General features: G+C 55.1%; 10 protein-coding genes across 10 annotated transcripts; 7 read left to right on the top strand and 3 right to left on the bottom strand.

Annotated features, from left to right (window-relative positions):
• Positions 1-775: 775 nt before the first annotated feature.
• Positions 776-2,939, top strand: B0I36DRAFT_8843 (cytochrome P450). The gene is made up of 3 exons (XM_046163512.1): positions 776-1,008; positions 1,079-1,605; positions 1,694-2,939. The coding sequence occupies exons 1-3, from the start codon at positions 856-858 to the stop codon at positions 2,775-2,777; spliced, it is 1,764 nt and encodes a 587-aa protein (XP_046018389.1). The 5' UTR covers positions 776-855; the 3' UTR covers positions 2,778-2,939.
• A 232-nt stretch (positions 2,940-3,171) lies between these two features.
• On the bottom strand, positions 3,172-4,722 carry B0I36DRAFT_357646 (uncharacterized protein; the record flags this gene model as incomplete). The annotated part of the gene is made up of 3 exons (XM_046157838.1): positions 3,172-3,889; positions 3,983-4,353; positions 4,417-4,722. 3 exons carry the CDS (start codon positions 4,720-4,722, stop codon positions 3,172-3,174), a joined length of 1,395 nt encoding a protein of 464 aa, XP_046018388.1.
• Positions 4,723-7,276: 2,554 nt separating this feature from the next.
• On the top strand, positions 7,277-9,110 carry B0I36DRAFT_357645 (amino acid/polyamine transporter I; the record flags this gene model as incomplete). Its single annotated transcript, XM_046157837.1, has 6 exons — positions 7,277-7,464; positions 7,550-7,719; positions 7,786-8,118; positions 8,174-8,298; positions 8,349-8,508; positions 8,629-9,110. 6 exons carry the CDS (start codon positions 7,277-7,279, stop codon positions 9,108-9,110), a joined length of 1,458 nt encoding a protein of 485 aa, XP_046018387.1.
• Positions 9,111-10,885: 1,775 nt separating this feature from the next.
• B0I36DRAFT_357644 (amino acid permease) lies at positions 10,886-12,760 on the top strand (the record flags this gene model as incomplete). Its single annotated transcript, XM_046157836.1, has 5 exons — positions 10,886-11,100; positions 11,201-11,772; positions 11,842-11,966; positions 12,020-12,212; positions 12,282-12,760. The coding sequence occupies 5 exons, from the start codon at positions 10,886-10,888 to the stop codon at positions 12,758-12,760; spliced, it is 1,584 nt and encodes a 527-aa protein (XP_046018386.1).
• Positions 12,761-13,468: 708 nt separating this feature from the next.
• Positions 13,469-13,992, bottom strand: B0I36DRAFT_235178 (Mss4-like protein; the record flags this gene model as incomplete). Its single annotated transcript, XM_046149378.1, has 2 exons — positions 13,469-13,866; positions 13,938-13,992. The coding sequence occupies 2 exons, from the start codon at positions 13,990-13,992 to the stop codon at positions 13,469-13,471; spliced, it is 453 nt and encodes a 150-aa protein (XP_046018385.1).
• Positions 13,993-15,275: 1,283 nt separating this feature from the next.
• On the top strand, positions 15,276-17,029 carry B0I36DRAFT_357642 (uncharacterized protein; the record flags this gene model as incomplete). Its single annotated transcript, XM_046157835.1, has 2 exons — positions 15,276-15,393; positions 15,474-17,029. 2 exons carry the CDS (start codon positions 15,276-15,278, stop codon positions 17,027-17,029), a joined length of 1,674 nt encoding a protein of 557 aa, XP_046018384.1.
• Positions 17,030-17,810: 781 nt separating this feature from the next.
• On the top strand, positions 17,811-18,398 carry B0I36DRAFT_357641 (uncharacterized protein; the record flags this gene model as incomplete). Its single annotated transcript, XM_046157834.1, has 1 exon — positions 17,811-18,398. The coding sequence occupies one exon, from the start codon at positions 17,811-17,813 to the stop codon at positions 18,396-18,398; it is 588 nt and encodes a 195-aa protein (XP_046018383.1).
• On the top strand, positions 18,292-18,737 carry B0I36DRAFT_8806 (uncharacterized protein). Its single transcript, XM_046163503.1, has one exon. The coding sequence runs from the start codon at positions 18,414-18,416 to the stop codon at positions 18,636-18,638; it is 225 nt and encodes a 74-aa protein (XP_046018382.1). The 5' UTR covers positions 18,292-18,413; the 3' UTR covers positions 18,639-18,737.
• A 456-nt stretch (positions 18,738-19,193) lies between these two features.
• B0I36DRAFT_357640 (uncharacterized protein) lies at positions 19,194-19,574 on the bottom strand (the record flags this gene model as incomplete). The annotated part of the gene is made up of 2 exons (XM_046157833.1): positions 19,194-19,352; positions 19,440-19,574. The coding sequence occupies 2 exons, from the start codon at positions 19,572-19,574 to the stop codon at positions 19,194-19,196; spliced, it is 294 nt and encodes a 97-aa protein (XP_046018381.1).
• A 948-nt stretch (positions 19,575-20,522) lies between these two features.
• On the top strand, positions 20,523-22,210 carry B0I36DRAFT_8761 (uncharacterized protein). Its single transcript, XM_046163495.1, has 4 exons — positions 20,523-20,658; positions 20,765-20,868; positions 20,983-21,929; positions 21,998-22,210. The coding sequence occupies exons 1-4, from the start codon at positions 20,622-20,624 to the stop codon at positions 22,059-22,061; spliced, it is 1,152 nt and encodes a 383-aa protein (XP_046018380.1). The 5' UTR covers positions 20,523-20,621; the 3' UTR covers positions 22,062-22,210.
• Positions 22,211-22,821: the final 611 nt, after the last annotated feature.

Here is a 22,821-nt window from a genome sequence, read left to right as displayed (position 1 = left end):
TTGGGGAGGGGGGAAGTTGTGAGGATTATCTCACAAAACATTTGGGACAACTACCTTGGACTTGTGCTACGATATTGTTATGATGCCCGCGAACAATAGCCTGCCATACAGAACTTGTGTGGGCTTCCAGATGCTGACCGACCACGGCCGAGGAGCATACAGGATTTGCATTGGCAGCGCATTCCGAGGAAAACGAGATGGGTCAGACGGCGACTATTGTGATAGAGCGCCGGAAGCAGAGCGCCTGAAAGCGGCGTGCAAGCCTGGCTTACGCCAGATTTTAGTCCTGCGACTGAGAGTTAGGATGAGCAACTCGCATTGCAAACCAGGCCGAGGAGATAGGCTATTTATCACGCTTGGGGCCTGTACATCGGCCTCTGGAGACAAGACAAAAGTGACATTTACCCATTAGACATGGAGATTTATGGCCCGAAGCAGCCACTGGGAAACTCAGTATTGCCATCTACGCCAAGTAACTTCGTAGCTGATGTCAGACTGAAACCCCCCTGCAACAAGCACCTCTGGGCCTATCAGATGGTGCAGAGGGAACCCCAATTCCAAAGTCCCCGAAGTAGGCGATATAATGCACACTTGGAGGTGGGAGAGGTCGACTCTCTCACCGACGCGTCTGGTGCCGAGGCTTGTGTCTTGTACCATTCCACTGGTTACTAAGCGGAGGACGAGTGCATACTTGATGTTGTCGCCTCCGTCTGGTCGCAGCATATCAAGACTCGGAGCCTCCAGCAACCGCAAAGACTTGGACCAGTCTTTGGCCCAGTAGAGACACCGCCATCATTTCGAGGCAACAAAGTCGGCGCTCGTCGAGTAGACTATCGAAAACTCATAGACAACGTCATGGCGGCCTTTGTGTGGGACGAGAGGTTCGCGGGCGCCGCCCGGCCATTCCTCCAGGCTCTCGCCACGGCTCTGGCCGTTGTCGTTGTTCGCTCAATCTACCGAGGCGTCAGAGTGCGCCTGCGATACAAGCGCCTGGCACGCCAGGGAATTGTCAGTTGCAGCTCTCACCGGCCTCATATAATGGCAGAATGGCCCCCGCTGACCACACACGTTCATCCAGCCCATCATGCCACACTCGTGGCTCTTTGGTCACATTCCTCTCGTTGCTCGCTTCCGCAGAGAGTTCCCTTCCGACCTGCACATCTCCCATTTCCAGCTCGAGCTGAACAATAACCACCAAAAGTACTTCCCCGGCCTCAAGGCGCCTCCGCCGGTAACGTATCTCGACGTCTGGCCACTGGCGGACCCGATCTGCCTGACCCTTGACCCGGCCATCCCTCCACAATACACGCAGACAAAGTCACTCCCCAAGGCCGAGATGGTGAGGTACTTTATGCGGCCCCTCTGTGACGATCGCGACCTCGTCACCCTAGAGGGCAACGAGTGGAAGCTCTGGCGCTCCCGCTTCAACCCAGGCTTCAGCGCCCGCAACATCATGGCCCTCGTGCCAACAATCCTTGAAGAGGTGGACGTCTTTGTGCGCCAGCTCGAGCAGCTGTCTGGACCCGGTGGAAGCTGGGGCAATGTGTTCCAGCTGGAGAAGAAGGCCATGAATCTCACCTTTGACGTCATTGGTCGCGCGGCCCTGTAAGTGCTACGAGCAGTCCAACATCATCTCGGGGAGCAAACTTCAAAATTCCTCAGACTCGCAGCCGCTAATTTCTGGTGTATGTAGGGATATCAAGTTCAACGAGCAGTCGAGGGCAGAGCCTGGTCTCTTCAAGAACGCCTTCTTCAGCCAGCTTTCGCTGATGGTCGTGGGCGCATCCATCAATTCCATGGTCTCTCGCCGCCTTCCTTCTTATGCGCGCAAGAAGGCCAAGAATGCCGAGATCATGGACGCCTATCTGATTCCGTATGTCCAAGAGCGCGAGGCTGTCGTCAAGGATCAGACTGCAAACAACAGCGCGAGCAAGGCCTCGGAAAAGATCATCATCGACCTTGCCCTCCAGTCTATCGAGAAAGACGGAGAGTCGGACCAGCTGCGCAGCCAGCCGGGGGGTCCTCTGATGCAGACACTGCTGGCACAGCTCAAGGTGTTTCTCTTTGCCGGCCATGACACCACCGCGAGCACCATCGCCTTTGGCTTCCACCTGCTCAGCAAAAACCCCGAGTGCCTGGCCAAGCTCCGGGCGGAGCACGACAGCGTCTTCGGGGCCACCGCCGCCGACATCCAGAGCACGCGAGCACAGATTGAGGCCTCGCCGCAGCTGCTGAACCAGCTGCCCTATACCACGGCGGTCATCAAGGAGACTCTGCGCATCCACCCACCAGCTGCTTCCTGGCGGCAGGGGCAACCCGGATTCTTCCTCTCTGTGCCCGGCTCGGACATCCCTCACCCCACTGAGGGTTTTATGATTCTTGATGCCACCAGGTCTGTTCAACAACGGCCAGGGGCATGGGAAAGGGCAGGCGAGTTTGTCCCGGAGCGGTTCCTGGCCACGACAGAGGCGGGCAAGCAGCAGGACGTCGAGATCCAAGCCCCTCCCGCCAGCGGCTGGCGCCCATTCGAACACGGGCCGCGCAACTGCATCGGGCAAGAGCTGGCCATGACGCAGCTGAGGCTGGTACTTGCGCTCGTCGCCAGGAGGTTCGACATTGAATGCGCGTGGGACAAGTGGGATGCCCTGCAGGGGCGTACGGGAGGCGCGACCGCAAAGAACTCGTACAATGGCGAGAGGCTCTATGCGTACGGCGAGTCGACCGCACATTGCAAGGACAATATGCCTGCTCACGTTCGGTTGAGAGATCTTCCATAAAGCACGTCAGAACCCGGCGGGACGTGCTATGAGATGAATCGCGTGGCGGGATCTCACATGTCAACATGTCAGAGTTGTGTTACCTTTTTCATATCATGCAGTTGTGGCTAAGCGGCATCCTTGAGAATTCTTAATGTTATTCATTCTATCTTCGCATCGGATATCCCTGGATTGCGCGTAGGCGAGGGCTCATCTGTTGACATGTCTCTTGTCTCGTATTTCCCCTCTTCCTCTCATCCCAAGGGGTCTTTTAAGAGGATAGTAAACAGGAGGGTACACGAAAGACCTCCCCAGAGTTCCGGTGACACAAATCAAAGATAAAATCACCATCCACATCTACATCCGCGAAACACTACGTTCCATCCACATGGTTGGCACCGAGGAAATACGGTTGCTACGAGTGTAGATTGTGAGGATGATGCTGAAGAAGGTCGTGGTGGTGACCGCCGTGCGTGCCTTGCGACGAGCATGGCGACAACGACGACGGCGTGGTGACATCCCGATGGCTGTCGTCGTCATAGCGGACCTCGACGTCACTGTGGATCATGATGAACCCGTCTTCCGTCAGGCCCTTGACACTCTCGCTCTGGTCATCCTTGTTCTTGCTGATCGGGAGGCTCGTGTGGTTGCGGCTCTCGCGGTAGCCCGAATGCCGGTGTCTGGCGGCCCTAGCACTGGAGCCGGTATCGTTCTCCGAGAAGCACGCCGCCTCGTTCGGGAATGAGGTTGTCAGTTTCAGCGTGGCGGTCTTCGTCGTGTCTGTGAACTTGCTGTTCTTGCTGTTCTTGCTATTCTTGCTGGTCTTTGGGCGTGACCCAGAGGACTGTCCAGTCGCGGAGGGGTCTTTTGTCCGCCAGTCTGAGACTTCGAAGCCGTCTTTGCCCTCGACACGCTCGAGCTGGTATGGAGCGTCAATGTCGATGCCAAAGGTATTGCCCAGCCAGCTGTCAAATATGCCCTTGAGGCTCGGGATGCAGGCCGTGATGATTGATATGTGGGATGTGACGAGGAGCCATATCGTCGGTGCCATTGCTGTCCATGTGAAGTCGTTGTCGTCTCCGTTGTATAAATACTCATAGTCGAGAATTATCGGGACCGCGGTTAGAGGACAACTAGTGGTGGAACGTAGTTGAGTCGCGGATTAGATTGGTCTTCAACAGGAGAGCTTGCTGTAATTGTAGGGTCCGGACTGTGAGGTGACTTACAGCATGCGGATGGCAAACAAACTCGTCACCAGGACCTTGGCTCCAACTCCGGTCTGTACACGAAGGACCATGACGAGAGCAAGGATGACGATCGAGAAGTCGGTGACCATGTTGGACATATGGACGAACTGGTGGATCGAGATGGCTGCAGGACATGACCCCGGCGATACAGCCCACCATGGAGCAGGAAGAGGACAGCGGAAGGCGGCCGCGAAGACACTGGAGACGCAGAGCGTGCCGATGGCACCCATCAAGACGCGATTCGCGTATCGGACATGCGAGTAGCTGTTGATTGCCCGGATGAACAAGCACATGCACATCTTGGTGCATAGGCTGATCAAAATGGCAAGTATGGTAAGAGCGTATTGCGCCTGTAAAATACACGTCAATGGGACTAACACACCTGGAGAGTAGACTCTTCACTTCCCACGAACCTTGGATATAGCTACCAGAGAATCTTCATCGACAGTCGGCCGTTGCCTGCCGAGACCAAGATTGGCAGCGTACACTGCAACCGCAGACTGAACAAAGACCAAGAGCACGGCCAACAGCAGAGCGTAGTCCCATTCCCGCAGAACCTTGATGTTCCAGCGATACATCAGCTTCCCTATGATTGCTGAGGCCGTGATGAGCGCGGAGATGACTGCGACCGATGCGAGGACTGCGCCATGGCTGTCAGCGTCCAACGGTATGAAGGCTTCTGTCGTCTGCTGGGAGGTTGCGTTCTTTGCAGGATCCATATCGAAGTGAGCGGTGACGGGCGAAAAGGAGTGAGAGGTTTGAACCTCGAATCTCAAAGGGAGCCGAAGGAAAGCTCAATCACCACTACCTATTGGTAGGGGGAAGATGTGCTCATCTACACGTGAATGCAACCAAACGGAAAGTCGGCTGTTGTGCAACGAGATAGCCCTTTGCAACCACAGGATACTCGTTCACAACCGGATAGACGTCCGGGTCCAGGGCTGGGATATAGAACCGCATGGTCTGTTGAAGTGCCGAGCAAGACTGTGGCTCGTTGGTCCCTGAGGCTGTTCAAGGTGTTACTCGGGATCAGAGGGAGTGTTGGCGTGCCTAGTAGAAGGGCGCTATTACTTAATCTACACTCCCAGGCTGCTCAACGCTATGAATATCAGGGGAATGACAGAGGGCAGAAGACAGTTTGGCTTGGCTGTCATATCCAAGGAGAGCCGATCTGATTCGATACAGGACTCCTAGGAGACATTTTGGGGTAAGGAAACAGGCCTGCGCTCGTGCCATCGTAAAAACACCCGTCACAGGCCGGGAAGTTCTTGTTCTCAAGGCTGGCACTGATTCCGCAGCTCATCCGCTGCTAGGATTCGCATTGTTGGTTCAAGTCTGTAGCTTGGGATACAGTCACCCAGAAGTTGGTTCCGGGGTCAGCGACATTCACTGTAATGCTCATTACGGCACCCTGCTCGATTTGCAGGGTTTCGACGAAGATCCTATCCCATATAATGGGTTTACTCGGTTTCCGTCTTGCCAACGGCGACTTGCGCGGATGGCACACTGGGTTTTGTCATGGACCCTGGCAAGGTCCCGAGTTCGTTGGACGTAGGCCACGGACCGTACGTGAGAGCTATGAGTTGTACCTGGGGCCGAGGGCCAAGGTCTGCGACATCCCTTGTGCTGTGACGAGTATGTTTATGCAGATCCGTTCGGGTGTCGTGTCTTTGCGATTTGAAGGAGTCTGTGTGATATGGTTGGTCGACTTGTCGTGGTGAAAGGCCACTGGATTTTATGCATTGAATCTGCCACCCGAGTCTGACGCAAATACTACCAGCGGGCTACTAAAAGTTACATGCTCTCCGTACTTTGGCCACATGAAACGCGACGAGAACCCGCGAGGCGATGTAGAATGTCGCTCAGGAGAGCCAACAATGAGACATGACATTGTCCCTGTCGCCTGCGAGCCTGGCCGCATGGCTGCCTCGTCACATGACCGTGTCTGTTATGTCTTCCTCAGCCCTTTTCCACTCGCAGAAGCGATCCGATGCATCATGGACGGACACAAACATGATCGGCTCACACAACCCTGCCACGGAAGGGTGTCCGTGTGGTGCTGAGTAGCGAGTGGCTGGTCATACTTCTTGTTATGAACAATGGAAAAGAGATGCTGTTTCCAGGAAGCCGCCTTGTATCACCCTTCTCCCGTGGCTTGGGCAGCAGGGAGACACTAATCACACATACTATGAAGACCTAATTGGTACGTTCGACATTGTTGTCTGTCCAATGATTGAATAGGGCCAAGTGTTTCATGGGATTAGAAGGGCACGTCCGGGTCAAGGGTTGCTGGACCCTGACTTCCCAGTGCATGGAACGCCGGTGACCTTTCTGCCACAAGGCCGACTGGATGCTGTCGACTAGGACCATTCTTGAGAATCGTGTGTTGCATTCTCCAGATGTCGCAGATGACTTCCCAATGGAGGTTGTCGAGAGTCATGCACGCGAGTGGTGGCATGACTACCTCAAAGCAAATGATTCGATATCATTCTTGACATGACCTTGACAGCCCTTGATGCGTCGCATCATGGGGGAGCATCATCACACATAGTCCAGGGTAGGAGTACTTCACAGAGTCGTATTCCTCCGTGCATTACCTTGCAGGTCGAACTCTTGCAGGACCAAGTCGCATGTCAGTGCTATTCGGGGACGGCGGGCCGTGGCCGGGTTGCTCCATAGGCTCGCCAGGGGTTGATAATGGAGATTCTATGGAGCAGCTTCACGACTCCATGTGGAGCACATACTACATGACCAAACCATGCAGGATCTGCCAGTTGTTGGTTGGCAGTGTTGGTTGTGTTGGTAGCATTGCAAGCATCAACACTGCCTGATCTGGGGCACCGGTCCGCGAACCTTGCATCTTGGTGTCCCTGGCTCAAAAGTCCTTTCCAATCCGAACTGCTCGTGCGTTCTCACGGCTTAGACAAGTCGCATGTAACACAGTGCAACTTCTAAGCTTCTGGGAGCGAGCCCGACCCATGGCTGCTGCTTGATATCGCGAGCCTCGGCCCTAGGTCCTACAGGTTGTCAATCCGTTCTTCTGCGCCACTGACCAGGGGCAGCATACGCGTGGAGGCATGCAATGGGAGCTTGCTATATTTTTCTGTCCCACGGTGTCTTGACTTGCTATCTTTAACCTATGCTCAGGCTTGATACCACTGGCACCGGTCAGAGGATTTCCCATACTCCCATTATACCATCTTCGTGTTCTTCTCATAGCCTCCCAAACGTGCTAGAAGTGATCTCTTCTGCGTACGTTTCGTCAACGACATCATGCTCGACAACAAGGTCGAGTTGGTAGACATCAACGTCTCCCAAAGCAAAGAACGTTCAGGACCACCAGCACCTCGTGACGATGTCTCGTTCCTTGAAACACAGACAAGAACGCGGAGGCTATTCTCCAGCGCGCAGATTTTCTGTTTCGCCCTCGTGTATTTCGGGACATGGTCTGGCATAGGCATGTAAGTCGGGCATGCGTCGAGCTCTACGAGACTCTGTCTTTACCTAGCAAAGAAGCTGACCCGGTAATCTACCAACTGGTCACAGCAACATGTACTACGCCTTACTTAATGGAGGGCCAGCTGCATATCTCTTCAATTTGATCATCGCCTTCGCAGGCGCTCTCGCGCAGGCTCTGTCCCTAGGCGAGCTCGCGTCGATACTGCCACTTGCCGGCGCGCAGTACTACTGGACGTTTCACTTCGCTCCCTTGAAAAGTAGACGGTTTTTGAGTTGGATTGCTGGTTGGGCAACTTGGTTGGGCTACGTCTGCGGATTAGCAGGCGTCCTAAACGAGTCGGCTATTTTGTTCGAGGCCAGTATCCAGATCAACTTCCCTGACTACGAGAGTGGGGGGTGGCGTACGACCCTTATTGTACTATGCCTACTGCTTTTCCTCACTGTCGTAAACGTGTGGTTCTTCCGCATCGTTCCGTGGTTTGAACTCCTCGCCGGGATTGCTAACATCTGCTTCTTCTTTATTGTTCTGGTTACGCTCTGGATCATGTCGCCGCGGAACGATCCCGAGTTCATCCTTACCACAAACTTCTCGGGCTGGGAGAACAGCTTTGTGTCGTGGAACATTGGGATGCTTACCCAGGTCTGGCTCTTCATTGGTATGTAGCGACTACCCCCAGGATGTCACCTTTCGTGGCCTGACTGTTTCTATAGGTTTTGAAGCTTCGATCCATATGGGCGAAGAGACCAAGAACGCTAAGCGGAATGCTCCCATGGCCATGATCTACTCATTGATCACAAATGGGTGCCTCGGGCTCATTATGGTCGTGACATATATCGTAAGGATAACATACTACTACCACTCAACGTTGCCTAACATAGTGGCTAGATCTGCATGCCGCCGCTGGAGGACATCGTTATGGCCGACTATCCATTCCTCTATCTGTTAGAGACCTCGACCGGGTCCAAGTCAGTAACTACCGTGTTGACTGTTGGCATATGCGTCGTTTCGATGGGCACCAATATGTCCAGTTTCGCTTCCGCGACTCGTATGACTTGGGCCTGGGCTCGAGACGGGGGTTGTGAGTTTTTCTCCTTTGCTACAAGACCTTCTTGCCACGCCGGGCGTCTACTTTCCAGAGCTGACCAGTTGACTCCATCATACCTAGTGCCTGCGTTCTTTGGCCATGTATCCGGCACAAGGCGCGTCCCGGTCAGAGCAGTCCTGCTGACTTGTACCTGGGTCGCTCTGCTGGCCATGTTGAACCTCCACGCCGACACATTCATCGCGCTGGGGGCCATTACTTCCTTGTGCTCACTGGCCCTCTTCTTCAGCTATGCCATCATCCTCGGGGTCGTTATCCATCTGCGGTTCACTACTCCGGGCCTGCCGAAAGCCGCTTTTAGCATCGGCCGATGGGGCCTGCCGGTCAACATCTTCGCCATGGTGTGGACCTGCTACATGATGATCTGGTTGCCGTTTCCGACCGAGCTCCCAGTTACTGCGGAGTCAATGAACTACTGCATCGCCGTCTTTGGTACTGTGATGGTCGGCGCCACGACTGCCTGGTTCGCCTGGGCCAAGGACAGCTGGGCTGGGCCTAACCAGGCCATTGTCAACTACGTGTTGCAGCATGACGGAAAGGAGTAGAAGAGAAGCTTCTATTCAAAGTTTGCTGGTCTAGTGTAAGTGCAGGCCGGCCAAGAACGGGGAGTCTCTCCAGTCACTGCATAATCTCATGGCTGGCTGGGCTCGTATTATGTTCACATGCCGCAACCGTGTTGTCCACCACTCAGGGTAGAAGGATTGAGGCAATTGATAATGTGGTTGGTCATCAATTTAAGAGACCCTGTGAAAACTACGCACCCCGTACAGTGGGAGGCGAATTCTTCTTCGAGTGGAACGGCCGGGAGTTTCCTTGATGGTGAAGACGTTTGTGCTGGGCGTCCATTGTCCCTAGCCAACTTCCGTTCTATTGTTAGTTGTCGGGCCCTGCCTTGTGGCTTGTCCGGATCGGACAGATTCTATTGATCCATGTCTCAGCGGATTGACTTCCGAGCCAAATTTTCAATTTTCCAATGGAAGGTAGCACGGGTGAGTGACTTGCGGCAGGCCTGTTCTCGTCTGTAATCTGTAGTCGCTGGATCATTGTCCTCTCTTGTGACAAGGTAGGGGGATCCATGAACACCGTGCATTGCGATTGACGATCGTTCAGAGCGTCGATCGACGATCAACATCGTTGCCCCTTGGCCATCCTCCCATCCCGTCGAACCATGAATACATCTTCCAGGGTCTTGAATTCTCGTAAAACTCTCTTTGTTTCGATCCTAAAGGTACATATCCGCAACACCCACTGAAAAGCCTTGGGGAAAGTGAGCTGTCTCGGGACCTTCTAATGTTTGCTAATATCGGATGAACCCTGGAGCCTTCCTCCTCCTCGGCTTTGGTTTCATCCGCCTAAATCTCTTCGTATGCGTGCCGCATATTGCAGCCCGTCAAGCACTCCCGCATATAATCCTTGACTGGAACCTCCGGGCCGTGCCTTGGGGTGGGGTCACAGCCGATGCAGCTCTTGACCCAGGACTTTTGGACCAACTATCTGCACTCCACTGCTCAGATGCAAGCAGTGCAAGGCGTAGTTGCGTTGTTGGTTCGGCTCATCCGTTAGTGGCGGCATTTCTTTCAACTTGACTGCCTGATTCGTCACATCATCCGAGAGTGGTTGCAGCTTGGCATACCAGCTTAATCTCGCAGAATGGAGTACGGTCAAAAGTCATGGGATTTGCAGAAATGCCAAGCATGTATGCATTTACAACTCGAAGGAATTGCGTCGTCTTCAGGATGGATACTTCCTCGACACTCGCTCCACCTTGTCTAGAACCCTGGTCTCCTCGGTTGTGTACCACGGCAGGTGGCTCAAGATCTGGTCTGGTCCTGCATTCAACTCACCCGACCCGCGATCCGTTTTCAGTACGTCGTGTGACGCTGGTAATTCCTGCGTATTCGTGGTCGCCAAGTGACGAACCTGGGTTGATCTGGCCATCCTCTGCTTGAGCAAGGTTTATGCATAACACCCCTGCAGTCCGAGGGTTACAACCGCAACACTTGTCGAAGGTGTATCAGCTGTCATTGCCACCGATTGTTGGCTCTTGTTTGTGGAATGGTCCGGCGTTGCCAAATCTCCACGGTTTGCACAATCTTGCGGAAGATAACCGGGCTTAGGCATTGGTTGAAAGGCACCATGTGTCACTTGAGATCCCGCTTTGCACAAGTACTACAGACATGCTGATCGACCTTGGACTGGGGCGGCAATTGTGTGTTTCTTGAACTTCTCGAGTGTCGACCCGCTCAGTCCTCACACTTTTCCGCGCCTCGCTTCTATGGAGTCATCATTTCGATACTCAAGGTCGCGACAATCTACCATAATGCTCAATCCGCCGTCCGTTACCAAGGTTGAGCTGACCAAGGTTGAGCTGACCCAGGTCAACGTTTCGCCAAGCAAGGATCGTTCTGGGCATCCGACAGCCCGTGACGATGTTTCCTATCTGGAGAAACAAACCAGAACTCGGCGTCTCTTTTCGAGCGCGCAGATCTTTTGCTTCTCGCTGGTATACTTCGGCACCTGGTCTGGTATGGGAGGGTACGTTGTTAGGCATTTGTGCTCTTCTCCTCTTCACAATGGGGATCTGCAAACGAGCTCAAGATGCAGATACTAATTTCTCAATCGTCCCGCCAAAAAGAAACATGTATTATGCCCTGCTCAACGGCGGCCCGGCGGCATATTTGTTCAACCTCATCATTGCGCTCATCGGAGCCCTTGCACAGGCCATCTCACTCGGCGAACTGGCCTCGATACTGCCTCTTGCCGGAGCGCAATATTACTGGACATTCCACTTCGCCCCGCCAGGGAGCAAGCGATTCCTCAGCTGGATGTCAGGCTGGGCCACGTGGCTTGGTTATGCCTGCGGCTTAACTGGCGTTCTCAATGGTTGCGCAATCCTTCTCGAGGCAAGCATCCAGTTCAACTATCCGGAGTATGAAAACGGCGGCTGGCGTACAACGCTAATAGTGATGGGGTTGCTCCTGTTCTTGACGGTTATCAATATCTGGTTCTTTCGCATTGTCCCCTGGGTCGAACTGGTCGCCGGTATCGTCAATGTTTGTTTCTTCTTCATCACCTTAATAACTCTGTGGATTATGTCGCCTCGCAACAGTCCAAGCTTCATTTTGACTACAACTAAATTTTCGGGCTGGGAAAGCGACTTCGTCTCCTGGAATGTGGGAATGCTCACCCAGGTATGGATGTTTATTGGTAAAGATTTCCCGACGCCGGCGCAACGCTGCGCCATAAAATACTTGACTGTGCTAACCACCTGCCCAGGCTTTGAGGCTTCGATTCACATGGGCGAGGAAACCAAGAATGCCAAGCGCGCTGCTCCTTTGGCTATGATATACTCTCTCGCAACGAACGGCGTCCTGGGAATCATTATGACGGTTACATATATTGTTAGTTTGACCCCCCTATTTTGTCCGCACCAGTACGCTTAACATGGGGATAGATCTGTATGCCGCCATTGGAGGACGTCGTGAATGCGTCTTATCCATACCTGCACCTCCTCGAAACCTCCACGAACTCGAAGTCGGTTGCCACTGTGCTGGCCGTCGGGCTTTGCATTGTCTCCCTAGCATGCACCATGTCGACGTTTTCGTCAGGCACAAGAATGACTTGGGCATGGGCTAGAGATGGTGGCTGTAAGTTTAATTCCTCATCATTCCCTTCCAGACAACGAGATCTTGCAGGCTAACTTTTGCTGAAAACAGTGCCCGCCTTCTTTGGCCATGTGTCCGGCAAGCGAAGGGTTCCTGTCCGCGCTGTTGTGTTGACTTGTAGCTGGGTCATACTGCTGGCCATGCTGAACCTCAACGCAGACACGTTTGTCGCCCTAGGCGCAATCACCTCGCTCTGTTCGTTGGCGCTGTATTTCAGCTACACGATCATCCTCGGCGTTCTTATCCACCTACGCTTCACCACGGGGCTGCCAAAGTCCGAGTTCACCGTGGGCCGGCTCGGTCTTCCTCTCAACATCTTCGCCATGGTCTATACTTGCTACACCATGGTATGGCTACCATTCCCGACTGCCGTCCCCGTCACGGCACAGTCGATGAACTACTGCATTGTGGTCTTCGGGGCTGTAATGATTGGTGTTGTCACCGCGTGGTTTACATGGGCCAAGGACCATTGGGCTGGGCCAAACCAGGCCATTGTCGAGTATGTTCTGCGAAACGACGGCAAGGAATGATCGCGGGGTTCCAGATCGTCACCAGGAATTACGCGCGAGTAGCGGCCAAGACCAGCAGGAATGGCCACAACGGGCAGGCGCTGATGCCAATCGCAGCAACACCAAGACAAGATCCATCCCTTCCTTCAATAAACTGCAACGTACATAAAAGTTAGCCGTCGTCGAGATTGACACCCAACTTTTTTCCTTTGACCTCAAATAGACAGCATTACTCCACAAAACGAAAATACTGTCGCCTTCTATCTCGATACCACCAATTACTTAAATATATGAATTGAGATTCGCTTTCGCTTTCCTAAGTATAATTACATACGGCAGTGACCGAGCAGCCTCTGTCGCCGTAATGTATACCATGACAACCTTGAGTGGTGGACACACCACCTGGCCAGAAGGTAGGGACCCGTTTCATGATACTTTGGTAGCATCAAAACTAGCGGAACTGCCGAGCCTGACTTCTGCTCAATCGCAAGATTTCATACTTGTCTAAACATTCTGCATGTAACTTTGAAGCCGCCGCAGCAAAAAACCTCCACGGCCTCCATAAAGAAGCTGGAACTGCGTATTTATGGGCACGGAATCATATTTGCAACACAGTAACACACCAGCCAATATATGAGGGGACCGAGTTTATTGGTTTTCTTGCTCGCCTTGAAATCACTAGTATATGTTACACAAACAGCCCGGACGTCCTGATACATTTCAACAACGCTACTTCTGGGCCTCTCCGTCTTTGCCCGCCGCACCGCCCTCGACAATCTTATCCTTTGGCGAGAAATTGATGCTCACGCTGTTGACGCAGTGCCGCTCGTCTGTGGGCGTGGGGTATCCCTCGCCCTTGAACACGTGGCCGAGGTGGCCGCCGCAGTTGGAGCAGACAATCTCGGTGCGCTGCATGCCGAGCGTGCTGTCGGTGTGGCGGGTGATGGCTCCCGGGATGCTGTCAAAGTAGGCGGGCCAGCCGCAGCCCGACTTGAACTTGTGGTCGGCCTTGTACAGGGGTGCGTCGCAGCCGGCGCAGGTGTAGACGCCGGCGTCCGAGAAGAACTTGTCGTACTTGCCCGAGAACGGAGCTTCAGTGCCCTTATTACGGAGGATGCGGAATTGTTCTATGGGATTCTGAGTTAGTTGCTGTGCTTTTTCAATGGTGAGTCGGGCAAAGGGGGGGGGGGTTGCTAACCTGGGGTCAGAACGGCGCGCCACTCGTCATCGGTCCGCTGGTCAGGATACGACATTTTGGTAGAGGACGACGAGGACGAGGACCCAAAGAGACTGCCGAGGAAGGGGATGGTGGGCATCGACTTGAGCTGGTGCTGGCGGAGGAGGGTTTGTGCTTGCTGGGCTTGGGCGGAGGCGACGCGGATTCGGCCGAGGCTGGAGAGAGTGAAGAGGGTGCGGAGGAAGCTTGAGAATGGAGGCATTCGCATGGATCAAGAAACGGGTCACGGGCAGGCGTTGTGGTTCTTTATATACACGAGGCCGTGGTTGAGGAGGAATAATACAAAGTGGCTGTGAGGTTTGTGAGCTGCAGTCAAAGAGCAAGGTGGTCGTGTATTTGGAATTGAGCGAGGCGAGCATGTGGAAACCGCGTGCTGTGACGATAACGAGGCCAATGCTTCCAGAGCCCCAAAGCTTCGCCTTCGCCGCCGCTCCCGCCGCCGCAATGATTCCATCACGTCAGTGATTTGCAGCCAGCCCAGCCCATCCCCACCAGAGCTTCAGCTGGGGTCGCTGACAAAGGAACTCCGCCACCCAGCCAGCGCCTTGCCGCGACTGCACCAGCCATTAATAGGAAATTCTGTCAATGTAATCAGCTCGAGGCTGAGCGCACGACCATGCTCACTTCGCTGCCCTGTTTCCAAATCCTCGAGCAGAGCATACAAATAGGTTCTAGAGTCCTTTCTTGGCATATTGTCTATCAAATATGTACTTAAAGGCAATCAACCCTCGCTGATAAAGGCACCACAACTTGAACAGGTGGGAACTGCCTGCTCAAAACCTCATGCAACTGACCACATGCCGTGACGCCTGCATGGTGTAGCAAGTAAGTGCCTTTTATTGTCCCTAGTCTGAACAAGCATTGTGCAATATTCCCAAAACACTTGTTGAAGCCCAGATTTGCTGCAGACCACTCACTCCGTCTCCAGCCACCGTTGAGCAGACTCAAAGTTGCTGGCGAACTGGCGACCCCGCGGAGCCACTCAGGATGCCTGAAACCGAGCCCCCTTTAGGCTGGCGACCTGGCCCAGGTGCGGAACCCACCTTTGGGTCTCCACATACATCATTTCGTGGACGCCGCCCATCGGTGCGGCCAGCTCGCAACTTGATAACGTCCTCCTATCCCCATTCACTCGCTGTCGTCTCGAGCCTCACCTGACCAGAGTGCCTCACCTCCATTGCAACAGCCGTCACGATTCGCGCGACAGGCTTTTCTCTGGTATCGATCCAGACTTTTGACGCCCCTCGCCTGCAGCACAGCGTGTGATAACATCCGCCAGCACCCCGCCACTTCTCAGCCATGTCGCGGAGACCGCCCAATCCTGCCGCCGAGCGCGCGGCACAGAACCAGCAGACCCTCAAGAGCCTCCTCAAGCTCGAGACAAACAAGACGTGTGCTGATTGCAAGCGCAACAAGCGTGAGTCTCTCCACGCAGTAACTCCTGCGCCGCCGTACACAGACCAACCCCTGAACTGACATGTGCGCCGCACCCACCAGATCCACGATGGGCCAGCTGGAACCTCGGCGTCTTCATCTGCATCCGATGCTCCGGTGTGCATCGCGGAATGGGCACACACATCTCTCGAGTCAAGTCGGTTGACCTCGACGCCTGGACAGACGAGCAACTTCAGAGCATCCTGAAATGGGGCAACGCACGTGCGAACAAGTACTGGGAATCCAAGCTGGCGGCCGGCCACGCCCCTTCCGAGGCCAAGATCGAGAACTTCATCCGCACAAAGTATGAGCTCAAGCGTTGGGTCATGGACGGTCCGATGCCCGATCCCTCCACACTCGGAAGCGAGGGCGATGATGACGTGCCCCTGAGCGTGGTCAAGGAGAAGCAGAACCTCGAGAGGAAGGAGTCGCTCAAGCGCGGTCCCGTCGCACCTCCTCCTCGTGCCGCCCCTCAAGCCGACCTCATCGGCGGCGATGACCTCCCTCCGCGAGCCAGTACAGCTGGGCCTTCTTCTGCGCAAGCTCCGCCACCTCCCAAAGCCGCCCCTGCGCCTCCCAAAGTCGCCAATACCAAAGACTCCTTGCTCGGCCTCGACTTCCTTGGGGAGGTGCCCGCTGCTCCCCCTCGGCCGTCCAGCACTTCCAACACTGGCGGGCTCAGCAACCAGTCAAGACCGGATCTCAAGCAATCGATTCTGTCACTCTACGCTTCAGCACCCCGGCCTCAGCCGCAGACACAGCAGTCTGGTCACGCTTCGCAGGGCTCATTTGGTGGGTTTGGGGGCATGCAGTCTGCAGGTTCCCCCCAGCAAAGCCAACAAGCTTCGAATGCAAGCTTCAACGATGCTTTCGCCAGCTTGAGCTTTGGCAACATGACCTCGCCTACGCAAAGTCCGCCACCGCAGCGCGATGCCTTTGCTGGCCTTGGCAGCAGCATGTCGAGTCCGCGATCTCCGCCTCAACAAACGTCCTCGTTCTCGAGCCTCGGCGGTGGCAGCTTCTTTGACGCAAAGCCATCGGCGCCGAAGCACCAGGCTAAGCCCTCTGCCTCTTCCAACGATCCTTTTGCAGCATTTGGCGGTACTACCTCGCCGAAGCCAGCTCAGCAATCCGCGTCTTCCGGCCTCGGCGATATGCTCGACTGGTCATCCCCGGCCCCGCAGCCAGCAGCGGCTAAGCCCAAGGCCGTCTCTCCACCAGCAGCCGCATCTACAGATGTATTCAATCTGTCCTCTAAGCCCGTTGCCGCCCCGGCGCCCAAGCCGGTCGCCGCCGCAGTTCCCAGTGGACTAAGTGGGGCTGACGTCTGGGGCAGTAACGCCTGGGGAGCGCCAGAGCCAGCGCCTGCGGCGTCTCCAGCGCCTCCCGCCCAGGCAACTCCTTCTTTTGGTAGTGGCTGGGGCAGCAGCACCACAAGCAACTCTTTTGCCAGTCAGAGCATTGTACCGGGAGCGTCTGGGGGCTTTGCACCCGCGCCCAAGGTCGCGGCGGACGAGGAGTTTGGCGGCTGGACGACCAGCACGACGACAACAAGCGGTAATGCTGGTGCGGCCAAGACCGGCGGCAACGACGATCTATTCTCAAACGTATGGCAGTAGACTTTATCGAGTAGACTGGTAATGGGGCATATAAAAAAAGGTTTCAGGATTTTGCAAGCATTTGAGCCTGGAATTAGTTATGTTTTAGGTCCACCAGATTTGCCATCCTGCCGTGAATGCTAGACACAATGAACATCCTCATTTTGGTCTCTGAAATGCTCATTCAAACTCATCCCATCTGAAGTCGGCACGTTCTGCCTATTGCCAACGACCCGCCTAGACAACGGAGATTGCCCCAACACTCATGGCTCCGTAGTGGTCCGCCAGTTTTGTCTCTAAAATTCCATGACCTTTCTCCGGTGCATTGACACTAACTCCCATGCGAGAATACGTATATATGGACATTTGCGTCTCCTCAGTCTTCGGTGACTCTCGTATCCCTCCCCAAGAGTCACAGTACCACTGCTCATCACCCAGACGCATAAGTCATCTATTGCAAAAGGGTAGACAACGGTCCATACGGTCGACATCTGTTCCCCTCACAGTTCTAAGCCCATCACACAACTTTCGGTCAGTGAGGCCAAGCAGCACACGTCGTTGCATAGGCTCTTTGCACATCACACACCACACATCACGCGGACTGCAAACCAGTGTGTGCCCGTGGACGACAGCATCAGAAATCAGACAAACACACACGCATACACACACACAAACACACACGCATACACACACACACACACACACACACACGCATACACTCAGCCGCCATACAACCATTACCACACCAAGCCTGCCCAACTCCGAAAGAACAGAATAGAGCTTCACATCAGAAAACAGAACCATGGCCGCGAACATCGATTCCGCACCCGTGCTCACCTCAACGAGCACGTACCCCAGCACTACCACTACCACCACAAGCATGTGCGATCCGCAGACTGCTGCTGCTATCAACTACGCCACCACCACCACCACCGCCACTAGCAGCAGCACTACTACTAGCAGCAGCAGCGGCAGCAGCAACAGCACAAAGACATGGACGCAGCACCTCAACCACGCCATCGGTGCGCGGTTGTTCGGGATTTTTGTCCTCCTGCCCTGGGCAATGGTTATGTTCTGGCGCGGGGACTGGTCAGACTTTGATTTCGGCATAGACGGAGACGACTGTGGAGGACTGTCGTCGTCGTTGTCGTCGTCTGATGATTCGGATGGGAACGGGGACGGAAACGGAAACGGAGACACCGAGAAGGACGGCAACAATGATGGGTATCGTGGCGAGGACAAGGAATGGGAGGAGATGGAGATGGTGATGGATAGCGGCCCGACGACGGTCTCAGAGTTGGTTGGCGGGATGCTCCTCCTTGGGGCCATCATCGTAGTCCAGGGGCCCTTGCTCTGGACGATGTTGGATCCGGCGGCCGCGGCGAAGTGAACCGGGATGTAAGATATGTCGGCGCTCTTGGGAGCGCACAGGTTTTTTTTTTTGGATCGGCTTTATTGTTGTTGTATCTGGCGGTTATGGATGTTGTTTGGGTTGTTGGCTAGTGAAGAGCTATACGGCCAGCGTAGCTTGAGTGCTCGTGTCCTTAGACGGATGTACTTGATAGCTCTGCACCGACCACTTCTACCTATTCAAGTATCTTATGATATTACGCTAATTTCAACCTATTGAACGCCATTTGCTATGCTGAGGTGAAAGCCCACTTGCTTTGATCAAGGACCTGCCCTGTGGCCTCGATACTCCTGTAGTGTCCTCCCTTCGAATTTGTATATACCCGGGGCCATGTTTCCGGCGGGCGACCTTTTCCTACCAGGCAAGAACGCCACGGCCAGAGCCGTTATATCCAAGAGTGCTCTCGGTTAGTCCTGATGCCCGGGATTCGCGGTTCTCTCACGCTCGCCAGAATCCGCATGGCGAGGTGGTATATTCACCGTCAATGCCGCCAGAATGTGCCAATTTCGCAGTGCCCGCTATGCTCGCTCGGCTGCAACCACGTTAGGTCACCAATTGTGACGGCCCGGTGTGCCCCCTCGGCCAACTTGCGCCAACTTTGTCACTCGGGAGCCTCAAGAATCCCCGGGATTCATGTCGTCAGTCGCCAGTGCCAAAGCAGGTTCCCAGCATCCCCTCATTCGCTCCAGCTCTCTTTCGTAATGTGCCGCTGCCTGCTCAAAACTACCGTCGCCCCGGAAAATGATCCTTTTGCCACATGGATGCTGGAGTGCTTCAGAACATCCACTTGAGGAGGTAGTACAGGACGAGGAACACGCCGACGACAATGGCTGAGAGCTTGAAGATGGCGACCTTGTTCCCCGAGGCGGCCATACGGCCTAGCCGACCAGCGGAGCCCTTGAGCTGTGTCGTCATGGACGAGAAGGTTTCGGACTACAAGACGGCGAGCTGTCAGTACCCATCCAGATTGGCGATGCGCATCAGGCCCTTTCGAAAAGTAGGCGGCAGGATAAAACGTACGGTCGAGTCGATGACGCCCTGGTCCTGAGCGTTGTTGTAGATGTCGACGGTGACGCCGCGCAGGGCCGAGACCTTGCTGGCGAGGTCGCCGAGGCGCGCATTGTTCTGGCGCTCGCGCTCGTATGCGTCGGACATGGCGGATGATGGAACCTTGGGATGCTGCACTGATGAGATGCCGGCCGGTCGGTCGATGTTGTGGTCCAGGGCTTGTGTCGCAGAGCGGTGTTCGGGGGTGCTGGAAGTTGCGGATGGGGAGAGTGACGTGACGCAACTCGAGGAATAGGAGTGTCTGGGGAAATGTGCCCTAAGCTGGCTTGGAATCGCCGCACCTGCAGCCCGCTCGTGCAAGGGGAATCCAAGACCCGCTTTAAGTCCGGGTCTGTGATCTGTGGCTTCCGATCATATGGCCATGCAAGTTATTGCCTTTGCATCATATGAGACTTGTGAGAACATGCATTTGCTCCACGCACTTGGACTTGTGGATAGTTAGCAGCAATGTGGCCAAGCTGCTTGGGCTTTTGGCTCACGTAGCGACCAGACCCCAGACTGTACCTACACCAGGCACGTACATCACCACGAAATGCATGGGCGATCTCGGCCCCCATGGCTGGGCTGGGCAGGCTGCAGGCTCCCTCCCCAGTCCGTCGCCTCCTAGCGCAGGCGCAACCGAGACGGGCTGTGCAACAACTTGCTGACGACGCTCTTGCTTGGACAAGTTGCCTCTCGCCATGCCGGCCGCCTAGTTGCTCGAGGATAAATACAAGAGCTTCACGGACCTTGAGGCGCACATGCGCGCGTAGTTCCGACCGGAGTCGTGGCCTCATCAGCATTCTGCCACTTGCCTGCTGCCGACCTATCCGCATCGTGACATTCCTAGGCGCGCTTACCGGACCAGGCCCAAGCCCAAGCCCAAGCCCTGCCGACTCGCTCCTTCCGCCTGCGGGCACTCCGTCATAACCGTAACCCCGCAGTCGCCGCCGTGAGCGTGCCCATTTGACAGGACGCCCGTTTCTCCAACCTCTCGGCCAGTCATCCGATCCACTCTCGTAGCTCGACCGTCCTGCACCACCCTTCAACCTCTACACTTTGCTGCGATTCTCTCTCTTTGGGTCTTGCTTCCACACACCGCAACACCTCTACCACGTCCCATTTCCCAGCGATCGCGGTCGCAGCCCTTTCGCCATGGGCATCAACAACCCTCTCCCGTCGAACCTGTCGTGTAAGTCGCGCGCCCCCGCCAACAAGCTCCCAGCGTCGCATTGTCGCCCCAGGTCACTACAGCATGCCTCTTACAAATGCATACTGACCAGAATACTTGACTCCAGCGGAGTGCAAAAAGTGCGGCAAGATCTTGACTTCCTTCATCGATCCCAGGCAACCCCTCGGCCCCGACAAAGTCATTCCTGCCTCAATCCTCGCAAATGCAAAGGTACGCTGGCCCCGAGACTGCTGCCTGCCTGGGCTCATCTGCGCCTCCTGCCCAGACTCCTCACGATGCAATGCAAACTCGAACTGTGGCTGACATGAGCTGCGGCGTACACAGGGTCTCGCCATTCTCACAGTCTTCAAGGCCGGCTTTCTCGGCTCAGGTCGTTTCGGCTCCGGGCTGGTCGTTGCCCGCTTGCCCAATGGCGGATGGTCTGCTCCCTCGGCCATCATGACTGCTGGAGGAGGCTTCGGCGGTCAGATCGGTTTCGAGCTCACCGACTTTGTCTTCATCCTTAACGACTCGCATGCTGTCAAGACGTTCTCGCAACAAGGATCGATCACTCTCGGCGGAAACGTGTCGATCGCTGCTGGGCCTGTCGGGCGGAATGCTGAGGCCGCGGGTGCTGCATCACTCAAGGGCGTCTCGGGAATCTTCGCGTATAGCAAAACAAAGGGCCTGTTCGCCGGCGTCTCCCTGGAGGGCTCTGCGATTATTGAGAGGAGAGATGCAAACGAAAAGCTGTATGGTCAGCGTCTCACAGCCGCGCAGCTCCTGAATGGCGCAATCCCGTCGCCCCCTCAAGCCGCTCCTCTTATGACTATTCTGAACTCGCGCGCGTTTGCGGGCGTCCGCCAGGGCGAAGCTGTCGACAGCGCCATGTACAATGACTCGCCAGTTTATGACAACAACCACGATGACGTCGTCTGGGAAGGCCGGCGCGGCAGTGCATATGGCGAGGGAGAGAACAACCGCACCCGGGATGAGTTCGGAAGGCCCTCGAGAAGCAGCACATGGCAGGATGATGTCTATGATCGACCTTCTGGTACAGGCATCAACAGGTCCAACACAATTGGATCTGGTGCGGGAGGCAACGACCACGCTGTGTCAGCGGCCGGCAAGAAGCCGCCGCCGCCGAGACCGTTCGCGCCCAAGCCGCAGCTGAAGAAGGACCAGGCGATAGCACAGTTCACATTCGAAGCAGACCAGCCTGGCGATCTTGGTTTCAAGAAGGGCGAAGTGATAACAGTGTTGAAAAAGACGACGAGCGACAACGATTGGTGGTAAGTGAAGCTCCCATTTATGCGATTAGCATGGCTGCCTTGAGACATAAGCTAATAATGTGACTCAGGACGGGCCAAATTGGCAATCGGACAGGAATATTCCCAAGCAATTATGTCAAGCTGCAGGAGTAAGAGATTGCGCACCTGGTTTCGAGAGAGGCTGCCGGCGACTTTCTTTGCTTCAAGGGAACAATTGAAGGGTGTGGATGGAGCGCACGTGGTTGAAGTTGGAATACCCATGGGAGAGGAGCCAGTTGCCAGAAGGTTCATCGGATTGCGTTTTGTTTCTCCGGCAGCGCCTTCACTGATATATTTACACGCGCATTAGACATAACCCTTCCATTTCTCCTCTATTATTAAGACCTGACAACTAAGCGAAATCGGAAGCGAATGCAAGCCCACAGTGGTTGCTTTACTCGAGGTGCAGTGGCTAAGGATGTTGGTGAAGGTGGTTGTTGATGAGGGGGGCCGTCACCAAGAGCTGACACGGCTGTTCTCTACGTTCCAACTGGAATACCCTGTGTGAGGAAAGGCCTTGGCTATATTCCCGGGGAAGGTGCTGTCGATTGATCAAAATGAAATCGTCTTGTGGGGTGCACCGGATAGCAGACAGTGCAGTGATGGTGTGGTGACAGCGCGGAGGGTCCAAGACGGGATATTGAAAGCGCTCATTCTGGGGGCTCCGAGCTCGCTTGCCGCCCAGGACCAAGCCTGTGGTGCCTTGACCGCACTCTCCCACCTTATCACAATCCCCTCGCACGGCCGAGCCTGCTACCTTTTCTCAACGAGCACCCCGCGCCCTACGACTGCGAAACGCCTCTTTTTGCTGTTATCAAGCACATCCCATCCCACCGCAGCGCACGCCGAACCACGACAGCATCTTGACTAAATG

This window comes from Microdochium trichocladiopsis, assembly GCF_020744255.1.
Source record: "Microdochium trichocladiopsis strain MPI-CAGE-CH-0230 chromosome Unknown B0I36scaffold_1, whole genome shotgun sequence".
In the NCBI taxonomy this organism is placed as follows: Eukaryota; Fungi; Ascomycota; class Sordariomycetes; order Xylariales; family Microdochiaceae; genus Microdochium; species Microdochium trichocladiopsis.
Note: the sequence above shows the minus strand (reverse complement) of the source record. Positions and strands in the feature narration are given on the sequence as shown.

Bases quoted from the DNA above. Each gene is read 5' to 3' on its own strand.
- B0I36DRAFT_8843 (XM_046163512.1), top strand. From the start codon at position 856: ATGGCGGCCTTTGTGTGGGACGAGAGGTTCGCGGGCGCCGCCCGGCCA. The intron at 1,009-1,078 runs GTCAGTTGCAGC...ACGTTCATCCAG, and splicing joins GCCTGGCACGCCAGGGAATT to CCCATCATGCCACACTCGTG. The intron at 1,606-1,693 runs GTAAGTGCTACG...TGGTGTATGTAG, and splicing joins GTCATTGGTCGCGCGGCCCT to GGATATCAAGTTCAACGAGC.
- B0I36DRAFT_8806 (XM_046163503.1), top strand. From the start codon at position 18,414: ATGTCGGCGCTCTTGGGAGCGCACAGGTTTTTTTTTTTGGATCGGCTT.
- B0I36DRAFT_8761 (XM_046163495.1), top strand. From the start codon at position 20,622: ATGGGCATCAACAACCCTCTCCCGTCGAACCTGTCGT. The intron at 20,659-20,764 runs GTAAGTCGCGCG...ACTTGACTCCAG, and splicing joins TCTCCCGTCGAACCTGTCGT to CGGAGTGCAAAAAGTGCGGC. The intron at 21,930-21,997 runs GTAAGTGAAGCT...AATGTGACTCAG, and splicing joins ACGAGCGACAACGATTGGTG to GACGGGCCAAATTGGCAATC.